This window comes from Mya arenaria, chromosome 5 (genome assembly GCF_026914265.1).
Source record: "Mya arenaria isolate MELC-2E11 chromosome 5, ASM2691426v1".
Taxonomy (NCBI): Eukaryota; Metazoa; Mollusca; class Bivalvia; order Myida; family Myidae; genus Mya; species Mya arenaria.
The window spans coordinates 16,481,754-16,503,736 of NC_069126.1; the positions used below are offsets into that span (position 1 = coordinate 16,481,754).

The 21,983-nt window shown below is 36.0% G+C and overlaps 1 protein-coding gene across 1 annotated transcript; it reads left to right on the forward strand.

Moving 5' to 3' along the window:
• Positions 1-19: 19 nt before the first annotated feature.
• LOC128235003 (coiled-coil domain-containing protein 191-like) lies at positions 20-20,889 on the forward strand. Its single transcript, XM_052949678.1, has 21 exons — positions 20-181; positions 5,821-5,859; positions 6,417-6,552; positions 8,080-8,289; positions 9,783-9,940; positions 10,466-10,689; positions 11,291-11,465; positions 11,753-11,943; positions 12,284-12,590; positions 12,773-12,919; positions 14,106-14,207; positions 14,981-15,118; positions 15,742-15,844; positions 16,107-16,305; positions 17,172-17,266; positions 17,648-17,730; positions 18,342-18,443; positions 18,803-18,981; positions 19,631-19,748; positions 19,978-20,132; positions 20,662-20,889. The coding sequence occupies exons 1-21, from the start codon at positions 104-106 to the stop codon at positions 20,825-20,827; spliced, it is 3,105 nt and encodes a 1,034-aa protein (XP_052805638.1). The 5' UTR covers positions 20-103; the 3' UTR covers positions 20,828-20,889.
• The last annotated feature ends 1,094 nt before the right edge of the window (positions 20,890-21,983 follow it).

Consider the following 21,983-nt stretch of genomic DNA (forward strand, 5'->3'; position numbering starts at 1 on the left):
TCTTACGTGTGAGTTTGTTTACAAATGGCTGCCAGAGAATGAAATATTTACATTTCAATACAATTTTAAAGGAGTTGCCAAATTTTCCTTTTGAAATATACTTATGGCGGATGATTTGCATAAGCCAGGTTTATATAGATGGAAAAGACAAGAAAATCCCCGTGTCTATTCTCGTTCTCAGGTAACAAAGGCAAAAATCTATCTAAAAGTGTGTTTGGTCAAAAGGCATAACGTCTATTCTGAAACGGTCTCCATATAGTATTGGATACAGACTCATCCAATTAATTGTATTTGGATATATTTTTTAACGATTTTTTATATTGCAAATCCTATAACATACAAATTGTTGTGACACCATTTTGGGTCAGTTGTTCCTATCAGAGTTTATGCAAAGATAAAAAGAACAAGCTAATTTGCCCTTAAATGTTATTTCATATCATTTCCTTGCGTGAAAAGTAGATATCCAAAGAATAATTTAATTTAAGGTGATATTTGTGATGCCTTACAGTCAAAACCTAAGGTACATTCATGTAACAGACAACAGTATGGCATATGTGAACTGCAGTTCAAATAATGGTTGGGTTATGCACCAGTCATTTGTGACCACGGCGGCCTCGCAGTGCTGGGTGAATGCTGTGGTTTTGTCTTTGTTGCGTTGTTGGTTTAGTTCTTACAACAACCTGCGGAATGGGTTAGATTCATAAGATCTCAAATGGAGTTACATGTTTATTCATTCATACCCAAGCATCAAGTGAAATACAATACTACAGGCATAGCTATATATGAAACATAGTATTCAGTATGAATAACTACAATAGAGAAATATGCTGTAGTATATAAAGAATTGTGTCCCTTAGATATATTAAGATTAAGAATGCAACATCTCTCTTCTTTTAAAACAAATTAGTAAATTTATGAAGAACACATTTAATCTAAAGTAATTTGGTCAACACCCTAGCGTTATCATTATTTTCAGCTGAGCAGAAAATCTTCTTGACAGATTAATTGTTCCAGCAGAGTGTATCTGGAAATTAATGAGAATTTCTTCTAACTAAATGTTAACAGATCAGATAAGGACACTTGAATCCTCCCCGAAATGTCATCTGAAAGTGTATTGTTTTCATACCGCAGATAGCTGTTGATATATCCAATTAACATTGTAGAAATATTGTCCACAAATATCACTTTCACACGGTTACAGGATATAGGCGATTATGAATTTCCTTCACAGCACAGAATATTGAAGAAAAGTTTTACATTTGAAATATATTGAAGTATCACAAATATATATACAACATAACACAAAACACATCATAAATCAGTTCAAAGATCCAACCTTTGAGGTACTTTGACCTGTCTTCCTGATCTAGTGACGTACATGTTAGAATTTTGATCAGTATTACCAGCAACATCAGTTGGTGCTGATGGTTGTTGTTGTTGCGACTGAGTGTTATCATGAGAAAAGTTTCGCTCTGATTGATTTTGTATGTTTCTGTCACTGTCATTTTGTGATTGTTCAGTTAGACGAATGTCGTTGCCATTGCATGGATGTGTATCTATGATTTGAAATGGTTTTTCAATTGTCTTCAACAAATGATTTCTGTTTCGTCTATAGACACCACCATCATTAGTTTCAACAATGTATGATCTGTCATGCACTTGTTTCCTAACAATTGCCTGTTTCCAGTGTTTACCTTGTTTGATTCTAATTGTTTCTCCTTGTGACAATTGTGTGAGTGGCTTGGCAGATTTATCAAACCATGTCTTTGATTTGATTTTTGATTTTGACATTTTGCTTTTGATTTCTTGCCTATTTTGAACTTTCGGCTCAAGGTGTTTGCGTGTTACTGGCAAAATAGACCTAGTCTCCCTACTCATTAGTAATTGTACTGGTGATTTGCCACATGAAAGCGGTGCATTTCTGTATTCGAGAACTGCAAGATACGGGTCTTTGTTATCTTGTAGAGATTTTGTGAAAATCTTTTTGATTGTTTGAATACATCTTTCAGCAACACCGTTGCCTTGTGAGTGTAACGGCGATGACGTAACATGTTCAAAATCCCATTCTCTAGCAAATTTGTCAAATTCCTGACTACAATATTGTCCTGCATTGTCACTAATGACTTTTGAGGGTATTCCATGTGTAGCAAAATAGCCCTTCAATTTGTGAATAACCGTGTCAGTTCTCATATTTCTGAGTAACCCGCATTCAAAATATCTGCTATACAGATCAACTACAACAATGTAGTTACTGTCATTCCAGTGAAAAATATCAGTAGCCACAACTTCCCATGGCCTGCTGGGAATCTGATTAGGAATCATTGGTTCCTTGACATTGGAGTTTCTGTGTTCAAGACATATGGGACAATTGAGTACTTTGTTCTTTATGTCTTTGGTCATATTGGGCCAAAACATTACACTTCTTGCACGCTGAGTACATTTCTCTATGCCTAAGTGTGAATCATGAACTTTGTCCAGCATCATATGTCTCAAATCTTTGGGAATTATAACATTGTTTCCTTTCAACAAAAAATCGTCAATGACTGTTAGTTCGTCTCTGAAATTCCAATATTGTAAAATACTATTTGGACAGTTCTGTCTCTTATCAGGCCAACCTGTTAATATTGTGTGTTTCAGAGTCTGCATCTCTTGATCAGTCTCAATTTTGCTTTTGATCAGGGTCATTTTCTGATCACTCATAGCAATATTTTTCATGACAGAATGTACATGAACATCTATGTCTTTACATATATCAATCTGTTCATCTTGCAAATAGTTGCGACTTAGTGTATCAGCTACTGGAATGTCCTTTCCAGGTACATGAACAATTTCATAATCGTATTTCTGTAATTGCAAAATCATCTTTTGCAATCTTGGCGGAGCAACATGCAAACTTTTGCGTGTTATACTCACAAGTGGCTTGTGATCACTTTGGACTACAACATGTCGTCCATATGTCATTTGATGAAACTTGGTCATGCCATACAATACAGCATAGAGCTCTTTTGTAATCTGGGCATAGTTTCTTTCTGCAGACGTCAATGCTTTCGAAGCAAAGAAAACTGGTTTGTCGTTTTGAAGCAAAACACAACCAAGTCCATTTTGTGATGCGTCTACTTGCAGCACAACTTCAATATTTGGATCAAAGTACGAGAGTACCTGTCCTGGGTTTTGAGTTATTACCCTTTTTATTTTGTTCAAGGCAATTTCATGTTCCGGGTCCCACCGGAAAATACTGTCTTTCTTCAGCAACTGTCGTAACAGACTAGTCATTTCTGCAAGATTGGGTGCAAATCGTTGCAGATAATTCACCATTCCTAATATAGTCTCTAGCTCAGACTTTGACTTAGGAGACGGCATTTCCTGGACAGCTCTTACCTTTGAAGGATCAATTTTCAGTCCGTCTGACGTCAGTAAATGTCCAAAGAAAGGTATTTCTGACTTACCAATCTCGGTTTTGTCAGCATTGAGTTTGAGACCTTTTTGTTGACATCTTTCCATAAGTTTGTCCAAGTTTCTGTCATGTTCTTGTTTGTCTTTGCCATAACAAACAATATCGTCAACAATGACCTTGACGCCATTCAAACCTTCAAGACAAGACTCCATTTTCTGGACGAAGACGTCTTGAGCACAATTTACACCATAGGGAAGTCTCAGATACCTATATCTGCCAAATGGAGTATTGAAAACTGTCAGAAATGATGATTTCTTGTTCAGTTTAACAGACCAATAACCGGTTCTCGTGTCAAATTTGGAAAATACGGTTGCACCTGTCAAGTCAGGCAAAATATCATCTATTGATCTAGATGGATAGTGTGGTCTCACTATTGCCTCATTCAGGTCTTTAGGGTCTAGGCATACCCTTAAAGAGCCATTGGGTTTTTCAACAGTTACCATACTGTTGACCCATACAGACGGTTCTGTCACTTTGACAATGACTTTGTCTTTAACCATTCTGTCTAATTCTGTTTTTAGTCTGTCCTTAATCGCAATAGGTACACGTCTTGGAGGGTGTACTACAGGTATTGCATCTGATTTTATATGTATGTCACATTCACCTGGAAGTGTTCCCAGACCAGTAAACACATCATGGTATTTTGAAATAACTTGGTCTTTTGTGTAAGAAACGTCAGGTTCTACTGCTGATACAAATTTGAGTAGATTCATTGCAAGGCAAGTGTCAAGACCTAAAATTGGACATGAGGGTGTATCTACAATGTAAAATTCGTTTCTTGAAATTTTACCATTGTACAAGCATTGAAGACTAACTACACCGTGTACTTTGAGTGATGTGCCATTGTAAGCTGTCAATTTGCTGTTTGTGTGTTTCAACTGAATTTTGCTACCAAGTGATTTGTACATGTGGTATGGTATGATATTAACTTGTGCACCAGAATCAATCTTGAATTTGAATTGTGTGCTGTTGTTACCAACTGAAATATTGACAAAAGCTTGATTTTTGTGTTTGTCATGAGTAACAGTATTAACAAAATAACCATCACAGTTGTCACTTAGATCTGAGGAAGAAAAATCATTTACCTCATGCACTCGTGATTTGTTCTGTTCCTTTTGCTTTTTGTAGCATACACTAACAAAGTGATTTCTTTTCCCACAGTAGTTACAGTCTTTCCCTCTTGCTGGGCATATGTCCTTGGTCTCGTGTTTTGATCCACAGTTTGAACACATAGCCTTCTTCGTGCCAGCGTTAGCATACTTCAGTTTGCCTCTCGACCTTTGTTTTGGATTCCTCTTTGCCTCTGGGTGGTGATATGTCCTTGGTGTAACGGCATTTACACTTTTATTGTTGTCCATTTGTTGAATGTGTGATTTTGTAAGTTCATACGTTCTAGCAATGTCCAAAGATTTCTGTAACGTTAAACCGTTCCCTTCGCTTATGAACTTTTCACGGAGTTTCACAGATCGAACGCCAAATACAATGTGATCCCGGATCATGTCATCAAGAATGTCCTCTGGATAGTCACATTCTTTGATGAGTAATCTCAAGTCCGTAACAAACTGTTCAAACGATTCGCCATCTTTTTGTATTTTCATTTTGAAAATGTATCTTGAATATATACGGTTTGATTTTGGTTTACAATAGTTCTCGAACTGGTTGTAGAAGTATGTAAGATCTTTTTGTTGATCGTCTGTTGGTCTCCAAGTGCTAAAAATGGAACGACCTTTTTCTCCAACCCACAGCATTAGGTAATTACACTTCACTTCTTGTGATTGTTCCTTTAGAGGACCCTTAAACATAAAGTCGGAATGTGACTTGAACGACTTGAATGACTGTGACAAATCTCTGCTGTCCCAGTCCAAATATGCTGTAGTATATAAAGAATTGTGTCCCTTAGATATATTAAGATTAAGAATGCAACAGTCTTCACGCCAAATATAGCGGGGACATGGGCCTAACGTTAACCAAGGGTCCCTGGGGTGCGGGACATTTGGCGGGGATTTTACCATCAGTTCGTGCCTTGCAAGTCATAGTCCCTGCGTTGTGGGGGGGCCCTACTGGATAAACTGTTGGTAAAATCCCAGCCATACACCGCCGCACCCTGGGGACATCCTAGGTTAAGCCCATTTTCTGCTATTTTTTTGCGGGAAAACAAAACCACCGCTTTTACTCAGCACTACAGGGCCATCTGGAAGGTAAAAACACAGCCCATTTCTGCCACTTTTCCCGTTATCCACCCGGACCTGTGGGGGATGTGGTTACAATTGACTGGTGCATAACAGACAAGCACTGGCGCTCTTGTAATGTATGTCTTAAAAAAGTTTCATTTACTGTAAGTTAAGTGTTTTCCTGTTTTTCTTCAGAATGTAACCACCAATACAGACATCCAAAACTGGATTCAGGTAAGTTATTATAAAAAGTAAGAAAAAGTAAACTTAACATAATGCATGTATATTATTTAGTGATGTTCCAATGATCGATTATAATCAAAATTGATTGGTTGGACTCTAAATTGGCAACAATCAATTGTATTTGGTCATAATCGATCATCAATTTAACCGGCGAGTTGTTTTTCTTGTTTTCTCTTGTTATTCATGTTTGGTTACTTTGAGCCAATTTTAGCAAATATTTTCTTTTATGTCTTTGAACATTCAGAGATTTAAATAACTTCAAACATACACATAACATAAGCATACTGAAGGATTACAGGTTATTGTACACAATTAAAATGACAATTAAAGTATTTTCAAAAAAGGATTGTACTATCGATAATCGGTTACTTGAGTGGAACTAATTATCGATAGTCAAACTAGAACTGATTTCCAACACTAATGTTGATGAATAATGAAGAGTGAAGATGCAAATAGGCAAACTTGCTGAGTTTTTTTAAGGCCTACAAAAATCCACCTTCCTTGTACATTTTTAGGCCTCTTACATAAACCCAACTATTTTTTGACAGAAAGTAGAAGATGCATCTGATAGAGCAGCCCAGCATACTTTTGGCGTCAGTGCATCAGGTGGGCGGAACAGAGGAAAGGCTGTTGCAAGGGCTACCAAAGACTTTGTGAAAGACGATGAGCAGGCTTACAATGAAGGTACTTAAGTTCAAATAAGGTTGAACATGAAGCATGAACATGGAAGTTGTTTGATGTTGCAAACATAATAACTTAAAGATGCACTATAACTCCCAAATAAGATTTACCACAATTAATAAAATTATTTAAATATACCACAGTGTGTGTATACCACGTGATAAATTACGTGATATATGCTACGTTGGAAGGCAACATTTTGCATAAAATGAAGACTTAAATCAAAGATAACTTTTCTTTAACTACACCATTTTAAATAAAACAAAGGGCAGTCTAAGCCACTTAAAGAGTTCGCCTTCGTTTTATTACCGAAGTTTGATTAGGTGATTAGTTTCCTCAAACACTTCAACAAACCTGTTTCCATAATAATGTTTTGACAGTGCTCCGTCAGACGGCCGTATTGTGAAAAGGTTTTTCGAAGTGTTTAAAGAAACTAAACTCTCAATCAAACTCTGGTAAAGACCGAAGGCAAGGCTCTGTAAGTGGCGTAGACTGCGCTATGTTTCATCAAATATGGTGAAGTTATCTTTGTTTTAAGTCTTCATTCGAAGCAACATTTCTACCTTAAGAGACTATAGTAGATCACTGATAATCTTTAAGCATTCATCAGTCATTTAATATCTTTGTGTTTTGCAGCTATTAAAATCATGGTTATAATCTTGTTATCAGTAATTAATATTTTATAAATGAATTATTTAGTAAGTAGATAAAGATTTATCTCTCAAAATTTATTTATGTTGTACATGTGTATGTATTGATTTTGAATAAGAGTGTCACTTTAATTTTGTATTGAAAATGATTAATTGTATACTGTGCACCTACCATTTTTGTCTAACAGGAGTTATGGCCCATGAATTAGTAAAAAAAATGATCTGAAAAATATTGTATTAAATGTAGGACTTAAATTATTACACATACACTTATGCAACTGTCATAGGAAACATTCATTGGGCAAAGGCTGTTGTGCTCCTGCCATTTCTTTCACATGTCACTTCTTAATTACGAAATTTAACTATTAACCAACCCTTCCTGTGTCCAGGCAGCATCTTGTGGTATTTAATAAGACCATGATAGCACAAGTGGTGACTGCTTAGTCAGTATCTTCAAGTAGTGTAGTTTTTATAACAACAACAAGTATGATGAATACACCAATAATTGCTTTCTTGAGATAGGAAAATATGGAAATTATGCTTTTTGTAAGCACTTTCCATTCTTTTTGTCTTGAAAAGAAAACTGAATGTATGATGAATTTTATGAATTTTCAATACTTCTGCATAACAATTTTTATGAAAAATCATGAATTATCTTGTACTATAATTATTAACATTTTATTATGTTAAAAAAATAATGTGTTAAATGGCATACTTTCCACTTTGTTAAAATGTATCCACTTAAATTAGCCCCTGGATAAATCTATACTGGCATGTTTTATATATAATAAAAGTAGAATACATTATTTACCAGTATTCTTCCCCTGGGTAAAATCTGTCTTTGCTTTTTTTGTACTGTAAAATTTGTTATCTATTCCAGCCCAGGAGCTGTTGTCGCAGTGGATGGAGGAGAAAGTGAACCTGACAGGCGGACTGGGTCCAGATATTGACTGTAACTATGAGGATGACGCCTGGGAAAAACATGAGTTGCAGTCAGATGTGAAACGAGAGTGGGACAACATGCTCGCTAACAACTACGAGGAGTACGGTCTCATGTTGTCATCAAGGGAGGAGAAAAAAACATCCAAAGGTTAATGTCTGGTTAAATGTAAATATTATTGTAAAATTCTGGATATTTTATATTTTCTTGTACTTCTTTTCTTGAATATTTGTGGTGTCTAGTCCCTTTCAAACTTATCTAGCATAGTTTTTGCTTCCTGAAATAAATAGATTTTTAGCTCGACTATTCAAAGAATAGGTGGGCTATACTACTCGCCCCGGCGTCGGCTTCCGGTTAAAGTTTTAGGGCAAGTTGGGATTTTCACTTATAAGTCCAATGCCCTACATTCAATTGACTTAATACTTCACACAGTTGTTCAGGGCCATCACATGATGAGGTTAGATAACTCCATATTATTCTTTACACAGATTATGGCCCCTGATTGACTATGGAACTTAGGTTAAAGTTTTAGGGCAAGTTGGAATATTTATTAATAACTTCTATATCCTTTGTTTAATTGACTTAATACTTCACACAGTTGTTCAGGACCATCACACAATGAGGTTACATAACTCCATATTATCCTAAATACAAGTTATGGCCCCTGATTGACTTAGGTTAAAGTTTTAGGGCAGGTTGAAGTTTTAGGGCAAGTTGGGATTTTAACTTAAAACTCCAATACCATTCATTCAATTGACTTAATACTTCACACAGATGTTCAGAGCCATCACATAATGAGGTTAGATAACTCCATATTATCTTTTATACAAATTATGGCCCCTGATTGACTATGGAACTTAGGTTAAAGTTTTAGGGCAGGTTGGGATATTGTTTAATAACTTCTATACCCTTCATTCAATTGCCTTAATACTTCACACAATTGTTCAGGACCATCACCCAATGAGGTTACATAACTCCATATCTTTAATACAAGTTATGGCCCCTGATTGACTTAGGTTAAAGTTTTAGGCAAGTAAAAGTTAAGGGCAAGTTGGGATTTTAATAAAAAAAACTTCTATACCGTTCATTAAATGCACTTAATAAAATTCAAAATTATTTACAACCATCTTACAACAAGAAACATAACTCCGTTTTAAGCCTTTGTACAAATTATGGCCCTTGAATTTTTTTATTTTTTTATGTTTTTTTTAATTTCCTTTGAAAGGCATATTTGTATATATTCTTAACCACATTTTCATAACGGGAAATCAAGTTATTTGAATGACTTGCGTGTTTGGGCGGGCTGGTGGGAGGGCAGCATCAAAGTCACCTTATGCATCGAAGAATTTTCGTTAGGTTTGACATAAAGAGACCAAACTTGGTGTTATTACATCATTATATTGTATTCTAAGTCAAAGCGGCATAGTCGAGCGCGCTGTGTTATGACGGCTCTTGTTATGAAAAGGGTCGCCTTTTATGTACATGTTGTCAAGAAAGTGTCAAGAAAGTGTAAGAGTCATTTGATGTACATTTTACGGTCCCCAAAATAGATGTTTGACTGAACAATCCCCAATTTTTACAGTTATGCTTGGCAATAAAACATTCCTAAAACCTTGATGAATTGCAAATATTCATTTTCCCAGACATTTACAACATGGATGAGGATGAAGCTGTTGCCTCGGTGATGAAAAATATGTTGAATAAACAGGTGGTCCGGAAAGAGTTCAAGAAAGATTTGGGTCTAGACAAGTGGGCGAAACAGAAGGACCCACGGACCAAGATGGAACTAAGACAACAACAGGTACTGTGGTAAATGGTGGGTGTAGGAGTGCTTTGATTTTTGAGAGGGGGCGATAGTGGGCGGAGGTGGGTGTGGGAGGGGCTGGGTTAGATGCGTGGATCAACAGGTCACCTGGCAAGAGTTCAAGAAAGATCTTTATCTAGAGAAGTGGGTAAAATAGAAGGACCTATGGACCAAGATGGAGCTACAATAACATCAAGGAATTGCAGGGATAGAGATGGTGTGATGAATGGATTAAGGTGGTCCGAATAGTTTTTAAATAAAATTTAGGTCATTATAAGTGGTTAAAACAGAGGGACCCCTAAAAAAAGCAGCCATAGGGGCTGTTCTGGGGTAGAGAGAAACTGGTGAGGATGCATGATATAAGATGTTGGTAGGGTTTATATTGGATAAGTTGGCCAACAAACTTTGGAAGCCTTAAAGCAAGATGGAGCAATAACTATCAGATCAATATGTACTGTGATATATGATGGGATGGAGAAGGAAGAATTCCCCTACCTTAGTCATACTTTTTGTTCTTGTTAGGTAAAGGAAAACCGAGAGAAAAGGGAGGCTGAATTGAGAAGACAGAGGGAAGAGAAACAAAACAGGAAGATAGTTCAGTCTGCCGCTAAACAGCTGGTACAGAGGGAGGAGCGCCAGAAAGAGCTATTGGGACGGAAAGAGGAGATGGCTATTAGAAAGGAAATGGCCAAAATACGCAAGGAAATGAGAGAAGAGAGAAATATTTCAGAGGATAGGAAGGCAAAGTAAGTCTGATATGTATTGATGGTAACATAGATATTGTATGATCACAAAGAAAGTGACTTCAATATATATTTGTGAATAGACCATCGGCATCATTCTGATAAGCAAAAGTTTGCGAATGATACTGCGTTACAAAAAATGATAAACAGTTAGGCACACATTTTAAGATAAGTCATGACAAGGTTATTGAGCTGCAAGAGTTCACTAGGAATGTCATGTAAATTATGACATAACAATGGAGGGAGCAACTGAATACATAATTAAGAAAAAGAAATGAATAATAATAAAAAAGCACTGTCTTTAATGAACTATTTTGAATTATACATTGAAGTACTACTACTACTCATTATTCATCTTGACTTCAGTAAAAAAAGTTGCACACGCTATGTGATGAAATGTAAAAAATTGTTCATTTTTGTGTTAACATTTACACAAAAACATGTATATATATATGTGAAAATGATGTGTGCTAGGTCCGGATTGAAAAATAAAACCTTATGAAGCTCTGCTTAAATGGCTTCTGCACCTGCATGTGGGTCAGATTCTAAATGCACCAGAAACACATCTAATTTTTTGTTATTTCATAAAACTATTACCTTACAGGGAGCGTCAAGCTAAGGAGGAGATACAACTTGCAGCACGGTTGAAGGTTGCTATGGATACGGAGGTTGACGACCAGCATGTGCTTGAACAACAACGGCGGGATGAGGAGAAACAACGACGACTGGCGCAGCGACTACAGGAACTGGAAGCTAGGGAGGCTGCAAACAACCTTAAAGTAGATCTGCTCTTCTTCGAGACCTTTCACTTTTATGATTTACTTCCAACCAATGCTTTAACTATGAATAAATTGAATTTGTTGACTTTGCGAAAATTTTACCATCACCTATTGAATAATACTAATTGGCCTTTGTCAGAACCTTGCACAATCAATTTTGTGTCAAATTAGTTGAATAATTTAAATTTGTTTATTTTTTTTTTTATTAAGTTCTGCAAAGTCTTTTCTTCTGTAAATGATATTGCTATATAATACTTATAACCTAATCAAATATAATTATTTTCCAGATCCTCCATCGTCATTTCTCGGCCTGGTACAACCAAGCCTTAGAGCGGCGTCTGCAGATGGGTAAATCACGGGCGATGTATGACTGGAAACTGCTGCTGCGGGCGTGGAATGCATGGCGGGGCTACGTGCGGGCACGTAGGATGGACACGGAATCACGAAGACAGGAACTGGAAGTCATCAATACTCAGAGGTGGGAAGCTTGTGATGAAATTATTTGATCATAATAAGCATAAAGGGTTTTGTTTATACCAATATATTTTAGCGAAGAAAGCTAAAAGCTAATCGGTGTCACACTCAAGCCCAACTTCTAGGTATAAATATGTAATATTTTTCAAAGAGTTATTGCACTTTGTGTTTTACAATTTAATGTAAGTGAAGGTTTAATAAATGTTATTCTCTGTCAAGGTTTTGTGTGGAGGGTATTCAAACCACAAGTGTGATAGATCTAGTTAAATCTTTTTAACATTGCTTTAGTCTGCTTTCTAAATTATTGTAGTTTTATTTTACGAAAAACATATGTTTTTTTTCAGAAACCAGCAAAGGGCTGAAAAGCACAGTCGTATCGCACTGCTACGCAAGTACTTCATCGCTTGGCAAGTGTATGTACATAGTGAACAGGAGAGGCGCCACCTGGAGAGTGAACAAAACAACACTCGGAACAAGATGGCCAAACTCCTAGAGGCTGCCGCTAGTGGGAAACTCTGGGGTGATGGGGACAGTATGGTGTCAACCGCCAGGGGGTCAGAATCAACCGCTAGGGAATCCGAGTCTCGGGCACCTACAGGGAGACGAGATAAGAAGGGTGGCAAGGAGAGGCAGACCACAGCTGATAAAATTGTGAGTGTTATATAAATAATATTTATTATTGTCATACTATGTATGTGGTAGCTTTCTGTTCAGTTCATATTCAGTACCATTGTTTCTAATGTTTGTTTAAATCAATTATCTGTATTTTAATGATTTGTAATGTCCTGGAAAAAAGCTTTTGGAAATAATTGTATTCCTTCTGACTTTGACAGAATGCCATGTTTGAGACAACCAGGCGTGTACCTGCCTACCCCATGGGAGATTCAATGTCCACAGACCGGAGTGAGGTCAATCTGACGCGGGAAGGAGAGGCACATCATAGAGAACCACAGTCTAGGATACCCACAGAACCATGGCAGGTGGGTGGTTGTAGGATTTAATCCAATCTTTGCTGTTTGGTCAATAGATTTCTCTGTTTTCGTTTTTTTAAATGGCTGGATTGAGGCCCTTTTTCAAACAAGACTGAGTCCTATCATAGAGTCCGTATAATATCTAAACTTAATTATGCTTGATTTTTATTTACAGCATAATGCAATCATATACCCAGACAATTAAAAGTGTTTTTCATAACAAAACTGACATAAAGTACTGTAAATGACTGGGTATAAGAAGATAGGGGGTATAAGACGCAGACAAAAAAATCTGTAAGAATCTGAGAAAAAAACTTTAAACTATGTTTTGGGTAAAAGGACGCATAGAAAATAAGTCAAAAACGTCTGTCAATTTCGGCCACCATGTTTGTTGACAGTGACGAAAAAAACTTTTTTCGTGAAAATGGCGATAGTTATCTTTAAAACCATACAATGACAATGCAAAATATGTTTTTATTTTACTTTGTTTTATGTTTCTGACAGTATATCGTAAATGATAACCTGTCGAGAATGAAGGTTAAGTAATGCATAAACCTTATATTGTACGGGTTTGTTCTCAAAATGTCAACACCTTCGCGGAAAAGTACGAAAAAACAAGACCATTATCGCATCAGTTTGTAGTATTGGTATGTTAAACAGAACTTAAGGCAGTGTGAATTTTTCACACCTTATCGAACAAAAAAATATTTTTTGCCAGTGCCAAACTTTGCTTTTTTATAAGCATGTTTAATTATTGTTCAATTCAATCTATTATTCCAAATGATATTGAATAACTTTAATCAAAAAATATTTTTGTTTAAATTATAAACGTCTTACGATATACCATATCCTGATCTTCAACTGCCACTTTAACCTGTAAATACTCGATCAATATGACACGAGTAACATCCCTTTTTACATAAATCCAAACAAATGCTCGGCCTGAAATCGACCTCAGAAAAAAAGTTCAAAAAATTGTTACTGGGTATTATACGCAGGCATTTTTTACATCGAAATCTGAGGGAAAAAAATGTGTCTAATACCCAGTCATTTATGGTATTCAAACATAAGCTGAACATTTATGAATGTTTGCCAAGTGTGGTGCTTTGTGCCTATTTCAGGAACTTTTGATTTACTACATTTTTTTTTTTTTTTGTTGCTATGTTATAGTGTAACTGCATAAATATTTAAACAGGTAACCCGTAGGCACCTTGACCTGACCCCAGAGGAATTGGCAGCATTGCCTGGAGGGGAACTCGACTGCTCACCGGAGGAAATTAACGCTAAAGTACTCAAGGTTGGCATCTTGTTTGATCTCATATTCCATGATAGATTACACCTTGAAAGCATGATCATTTTACTCAAGAAAAAAATGACTTCTTGGATAACCAACATGCATTTCTGTATTTTTACCAGGCGAGAAAATCTCTGTCCCCATTCCGCTTGGGTAAATACAACTCATGTGCAATTAAGTGCCAATAATCAAAACAATTTTTGTTTATAAAAATTGTTATATTTGTGCAAAACACACCCTCAGACCAATCTGGATGAATATTTGGGGGAAAAGAGAAAAATTATTGAAAATCTCTGACTTGGCTCTAATTTGAACTTAAAATTCAAAGTCTTAAATGCATAAAAATGTATCAATTCTGAAATATAGTTGCATTATTTAAATAGAAAAGAATACTTTTTCCCTGAGATAGACATTAAACTGGTAAACCATTCTTAAAAAGTCATATTTCTAAATGATTTCCTCATTTGTAAGGTCCAAGACATTTGATTTACACACTCTAACATTTGGAAAAAAAATGAACATACACAAATTAGTATACTTGTATGTTTAATGGACAATTTATAGGCTTACATGATTTTTATTTTTTTTATTTACAATGCCAGTTGCATTTAAACATTTATAATATGTGTGATATGCATTCTGCCAAACTTTTTCATAGACTGCAATGATATTTTATTAGAAAGAGAAAACTAACCAAATAAGGTTTATATTTAGCCATGTTTTCACTTTTTTATCCATACTGTATTTGTCATATATATGTTACTTTCAATGTATAGAAATATGGCCGTCAGCCATGGCACAAGCTTGAAGTCAGCAAGTTTGAACACAGACACGAGGCCCAGAAGAAAATACTCAAGGAGCAGAAACGACAAATCATGGAACAACACAGACTCATTGAAGAACTGCAGTTTAAGGTTCATGTTGAAACAGTTTCACAATTATATAAATATCACGTACTTGTACTGTGAACAATACTGTATATCTATTTAGTTGTCTTTGACCATTTTTGGGCATATGTGGCAGTCTTAGCTAGAGATGGTGGGAAACAGTTGTTTTATATACTGATAAAAAGATCTGCAAGTAATTAAACAAATTGAATGGGCATTTTCTTGGAGACCTTCATATTATGTTTATATATTAACATCATATAAAGTTTGTTCTTTGTTGTCTGACTGACACTGTCACCTATGTTACCTGGGCATGTATTACACCCATTCTACTCTGTAAATGTATATTGTTCTTTTTTTTAAAAATCAAAAAAATATCTGATTTTTTGAAAATTTATTTTTTATTTGTTTATACAGCTGAAATGTTAAAGTGAAAACTACATATGTTTATTCTATGTTCATTAAAAAAGTGAAAACTACATATGTTTATTCTATGTTCATTTACATGTTATTTACAGTCATTTCATCTTAAAACCTTCATGTGTAACAGACTTCTAAAATTTAAAAATAATACAGAATAACATGTGGCATTTAAAAGAGACAAATTGTATATCCAAGCATTACATGATGAGTTTATAAATATTGAACAGAGTACACATGCAGAGCTCCAGAAACAGCTGGTTGAACAGAAACTGGTCCTGGAGGGAATGAAACAACAGATGGAGGAGACGGAGCAGACAACACTCGATAATGGTAGGGATTCCATCAAAATTGGCTAGACTCTTTTAAATTTAAGATTCTTTTTCTTGCATTGTCTATTTCTGTACTATAAATCATTTCTAAATTTCCAGCCAAAGCAACGCATGCACAGTACTAAAATTTAGAATTGAATCTTTATATGTATTGCATGTACTTTCAATCTAAGTATAACTCTTAAAGTTGGTAACGCAGTGAAAAACTACTTTTCGTTTGTCTTTTCTTGATATAAATCTGTAGAATTACTTTTTATTTGTAGAAAACAGCTCAAAGAAACCCGAACCAGCTCACAAACCCACAGTCTCTACATCGACCAAGCCCCGCCCCCTTTCTGCCAAGGCCCATACCAGTAACAAGTCTGTGAAGGCACCAAACACACGTCCCCAGAGTGCAGGGTCTAACTCTAAACTACAGAATGGAAGGGCTGAAACTGCTAGGACTGATCATTCTAATGCTTCGTAAGTTGTCATAGTTTATTCCACATTTTGTTGCTTACCACTGGTAATACATTGTAAATTGACTTTATGGTCCCTAAAAATAAAAGCAAATGAAATATACTGCATCTGTCACTTATCTGTTTTGTAAGGCCAAATAACATGATCATTTAATTGATCAATGAAGGGATAATATTTTGTCAATAGATAATAGCACATGATATTTAGGTTTCTGGGATGATATTTAGACCACCTATGACCATAGTCCATATTCAGGGATGTGATTTGTCCGCGGATTTAATGGCCCCAGAGACCCTCCCCCCCAAAAAAAAATTAAAAAAAAAAAAATTACCTAAAACAAATTATTTGGTTGCTTTCAGTTTTTGAAGTTAATATTCCAGTTTGCTTCAAATTTAAAGTCAGGAGAGCCCTCAAAAGAGCTTCTAAAAAGCCATTTTTTCATCTACAGCAGTGCGCTTTTGACCCCATGAGCGCTCCATAAACCAATGGGTGAAAATGTTTCAGCCCTCCAGCTGCCAGGTCAATCACATCCCTGATATTAGAAACTCAGAGTTTTGATTGGCCTGTATATTTAGCTGACCAATAGGCTGAATGGATTCCCTGAGGCATGTCTAAGGATAAGGATAAGATCAGTATTAGATACTGGCCCAGCTGTCTAAATGAGCAGGCAGAGAGGGGCTTCTGTTCTTGTTATGTGCATTATGATAATCTATGAAAAAAATCATCTGTTTATCAAGCTAGTTTTCTAGTAATAGGGCATTTTGCAATCTTTCTATTTGTATCTGATTATCAGCTCCAAATATACATATAAATATGATAAAATCAATTTCTTACAGCTGTACAAATTCATGTCACACTTTCCATTTCAGTGCAACGCCAGGGTCAGCAAGGACAGATGTATCTCGGCCAGCATCCTACACCAGTACTGCATCAGAGAAATCCAAATATGTCCAAGTTCTCAAAAGTAGATGTTGCCTTGTCTTTTATATTTCTTTGAGTTTCTACTGTTTTTGATGAAGACTTCTGAACTTATGTAGAAATTTCAGTTTGGTTTGTTTGGTATGAAAAAGCATTTAGTTTATGGTAGTGTACGTTTTTATTATACTTTGCGAAGTTATATATAAAAAAAACTTACCATGCATACAAAAGCAATTCGTACCATGACATTATGGATCATAAACCTTGTCTGGCACGGGCCTTACATATTGAAATCTGATCATTAACTACTTAATGACTTGGTGTAGGGTTTCCAAATTTGGTATGCACGTTGGTCATGGTCAATAGATGACATCTACCGATGTTTCGGTTATGAGGTCAATATCTGTGATGTTTAAATGTTTTGCAGACATGGATGAGAGGTCAGCTGAGCGCGCCAAGCAGAAAAAGGAACGAGAGGAGAAGCGGAGAATGGCTGAGGAAAAACGACTGGTATGTTTACTATTGAAAAATATTTACATGAAAAACACTAGTGTATTTAGATATTTGAATTATGAATTGCTTTATACATTGGCCAAAGTGATATTTTAATGATGTTGAAGGTTTCTGGGATGAAGTTTCATAGATGCTGTTTGAGGTTTCTGGGATGAAGTTTCTGGGATGATTTTTAAGGTTTCTTGGATGAAGTTTCTGGGATGATGTTTAAGGTTCCTGGGATAATGTAAGATTACCAGGATAATGTTTAAAGCGTCTGATTTGATGTTTAAGAATTCTAGGATTATGTTTAAGATAACTGGGATGATGTCTTCGGTTTCTGGGATGATATTTAAGATTTCTGGGATGATGTCTTAGGTTTCTGGAAGGATGTCGTAGGTTTCTAGAATGATGTCTCATGTTTCTAGTGAAAAAATATCTTAGGTTTCTGGGATGATGTCTAAGCTTTCTGGAATAATGATGAAGGCTATGAAAAAGGTTCATATTGAAATATTTGTATTTGGCTCTTAATGTTTTTGAATTATATGATTCAAATACTTGTATGACTCAATTGAAAGATCTAGATCAAAAACTTGAAATATGTGACCGAATCGCTTTTTTGTCTGTAGACTGAGTTAGAGGCAATAGCCGAGGCCCAGAAACAACAGGAAGAGGAAGAGAAGAGAGCTCGGGTTGAGGCTTTCAAGGAGAAGAAACGAATAGAGAAACAGGTGAGTACTGGTTGCAGTACCGGGTAATTAATTGGATTTATGAATGACTTGAGTACCTTGAGGAGGGCCAGGAAATTGGCTTTGAACGAGAAAGAAGGAATAGAAAAAAGAACACTAGTTTGGGCAGTAATAGGTAATTTTTGGGATGGATGAATTGGTAATGAGAAAATGGCTCGAATAAAGAGGTCAAGCCATAATGCAGCCAATGGGTGTGGTCAGATCTTTATAAACTTTACCCTCTAAAAGTAGGTACATGATTCAGGTAATTCACAAATAAAGTTATTAAACTATGTTAACTCTATAAGGACTTCAACCATTGAGACGAAGCAATTTAGGATGTAAAAAATATGGTATTTCAGAGAGAAGCAGAGAAACAGTTATTAGAGGAGAAACTGCGAGCTCAGACAGAGATGGCGGACCAACACTATCAACTGGCAGTGATGAAATATAGGGGCCTGGTACCCTTCAAGAAACTAGTACAGATGGCCAGACAACAGAACCAGGCTGCGGAAGAACATTTTAAAACAGCACTGCAGAGGTTTGAATGATATTAATAGAGTCAATGTTAGATACTTTTAACTTGTCTGTTTTTCAAATAGAGTCAAGCTATTGTCATTGTGTTTGTATCGTTGTCATTGGCGTGTTCATGCAAGAATAATCTTGGCCATAACTCAAAAATGGTAAAAAGATATTTAAAGAAAGCTTGGTACACATGTTGCCAGAGGCAATGGGTACATCTATAGCAGGACTTATAACTCTGGCTCTAATAAGTGATGTGTTATGCTAATTGATTGACTGAAAAATAAAAACAGACGATCATGGTCATTTGCTCTCGGGTGCTTTTGTTTCGGCAATATGCTATGTTTTCTTATAAAACTATATTTGCTGTGTTGAGGGTTGTTAGTGTACTGGGCTGTACTGTTCAAAATAGTTACTTACATTTTAGACATACCGTACACAATACATTTAGTATTAACTTCCAAAAGACAGCCTGTCAGTTTACAGAGATGCTTTCTAGGAATGAAAGTCCAATAATGGAATACATCTCCTCTGGAGTAACTTTAGCAGAACATGTTTGATTGGATTAATTTTTTAATAAGATTTGTGATTAAGAGCCCAAACCAAAGTTGATCACAGGTGGTTCTAATTTACATAATTATGCAGTCTTAATTTTTGTGGGTTTCCAGAAAAGTCCTGCTTGCCTGGCATCACACTGTGAAGGAAGAATGGCGGGAAAAGGAAGCCCTCGCCACAGAAATGTCCAACTTCCTGTGTGTGAAACATGCTTTCCAGAACTGGAGACTGGTAATGATGATGTTGTTCAATCTGTATTGTTTAGTTTGATTGTCATAAGGTCAGTTTATGGTCGATCTATTTTAGTCTCCAACTAAAGCCTCTGTAATTAGATATACATTTGAGTTTGTTTTAAAGAAAAATTAATGATTACTTTTACATAAACATGTAGATATGTTTGAAATTTAACTAAAATGAACTAAATATGATGTTCCTTTCAACTTGTTACTTCACATTGTAGTACAAGCACCACATGATCATCGAGGGGCACAAGGCGCGGAAACATTATGAGGGTAACATCGTGGGGCGCATTTTTCAGGCGTGGAGAGATTACGCCAACGAGGAGAGGGTCGCGTACTGGGAGAAGGATCGCAGGGCACGGGAACACTACAGAGTGTGAGCAGCTTATAGATGTTAACAGCTGACCCAAATTCTTTATAGACATTTGCCTTGCAGACATTTGACCATGCTGGCAAATATTTCATAATTATTCTTATAACCCCCAAAAGGAGGGCATATTAAAATGGCACTGTCCGTCCGTCCAGTTTTTTTGTGTCAGGGCTGTAACTTGGTCATGTAGGCAGGGATTTAAAAATTACTTGTTGCATGTGTTCAGTACTTAAAAATGTGTCATGTGCAAGACCCTTGAGGTCGAGGTTAAACTTTGAGTTAAATCATTAAGGAATGTTGCATATATGCTTGTTTGTTGCTAACCCTTTGGTCTTACATTTTTAATACATTTTAAGTAAAATTTATGAAAAACTTCATTTTTTAGTTTTTCAGTTCTATAATACAGTTACATTTATGTTTACAGTTATCTTTTATTTAAAAAATGTATTTTAAATAATTAATTTGATCTTTACTATTAAAAGCATAAAGGCCAGCTATACATGTAATTTAAGTTCACCCATAATGTTCTTTTCAGTCTGCTGCTGAAGCGTCATTTCCGGGCCTGGCACCGCCTACCAGAGGAGATTGAACGCGAGAAAGAAAAAGAGAGACGACGTGCACAACTTAGGGAAAAAGTGGCCGCTATCTTACCAGACTTTGAACTCACCACATCTGTTAACGAGAGTACTGAGTTTAGATGACAGTGGTGCTGGGTTATATTGTAGTCGTTAAATATGATATTAAATTATTTCTATTTACAAAATTGCTTTTTTATTTTTACCTGTGTCATTATGGCAGTATCATAATATTGCATTCATAAAAAGTACTTATTATTTGACATAAATAATAAATATTAATTGACATCTGTAAAAACATTTAAACAATGACAGATTAACAATTACTTTGAGAATTTATTATCAGATGAATTATTTCCTTCACAAGCATAAAAATTGGTGTCAAGCAACCGAAAGTGGGTATATGAAAATCGCACCATCTGTCTGCTAGTTTGGTTCAATAACTCATGTCTGGACAGTCACTATCTCTTGTATGGTGATATCCTAAAATGACTTTCCACATGTATTAGACATACCAAGATAACGTGTCGTGTGCAAGACCCTTGTCCCTTCCTCTAAGGTAAAATCACATCCTTGTTTGTTTACTATGCAATGCTTATAGGTAGTCATGTCCGGGCTGTTACTTTCGTTTGTACCTGCCATATGTGTTTGACATACAAAGACAACTCACATGCAAGACCTTTGTCCTTACCTCTAAGGTCAAGGTCAAACTTAGTGGTTAGTTTACATTGATATGCTGCATATAAGGACATAGAGAATAGGTGGTCGTGTCTGGGCTATTACTTTCTCATGTATGGACAGATTTCAAAATAACTTCCCACATATATTCGACATATCAAGACGACGTGTTACATGCACGACCGGTGTCCCTAAGTATTAGTTAGGTCAAGGTCACACTTAGTATTAGTTGTTTACTTTGGAATGCTGCATATAAGGACATAGAGTACAGGTGGTCGTGTCCGGTCTATTACTCTCTCATGTATGGACAGATTTGAAAATTACTTGCCACGTGTATTCGACATATCACGATGACGTGTTGTGTGCAAGACCCGTGTCACTACCTTTAAGTCAAAGGTCACGTTTATTCACAGTGGATATAGAGACAAAGTTAAGTTGATCATGTCTGTGCTGTAATTTTGTCATGCAGAAAGAGATTTTAAATTTACTTAGCACATGTGTTTTGTGCATAAAGATGATGTGTTGCTTGCAAGACCCAAGTCCCTACCTCAAAGGTTATAGCCACACTTGCAGGTTTATCATTATGGAATACTGCATTTACATA

Excerpts from the sequence above, each read along its gene's own strand:
- LOC128235003 (XM_052949678.1), top strand. The coding sequence starts at position 104 with ATGGCGGATGATTTGCATAAGCCAGGTTTATATAGATGGAAAAGACAA. Across the intron at positions 12,920-14,105 it reads TACCCACAGAACCATGGCAG|GTAACCCGTAGGCACCTTGA; the intron begins GTGGGTGGTTGT and ends ATATTTAAACAG. Across the intron at positions 18,444-18,802 it reads AGAAACGAATAGAGAAACAG|AGAGAAGCAGAGAAACAGTT; the intron begins GTGAGTACTGGT and ends ATGGTATTTCAG.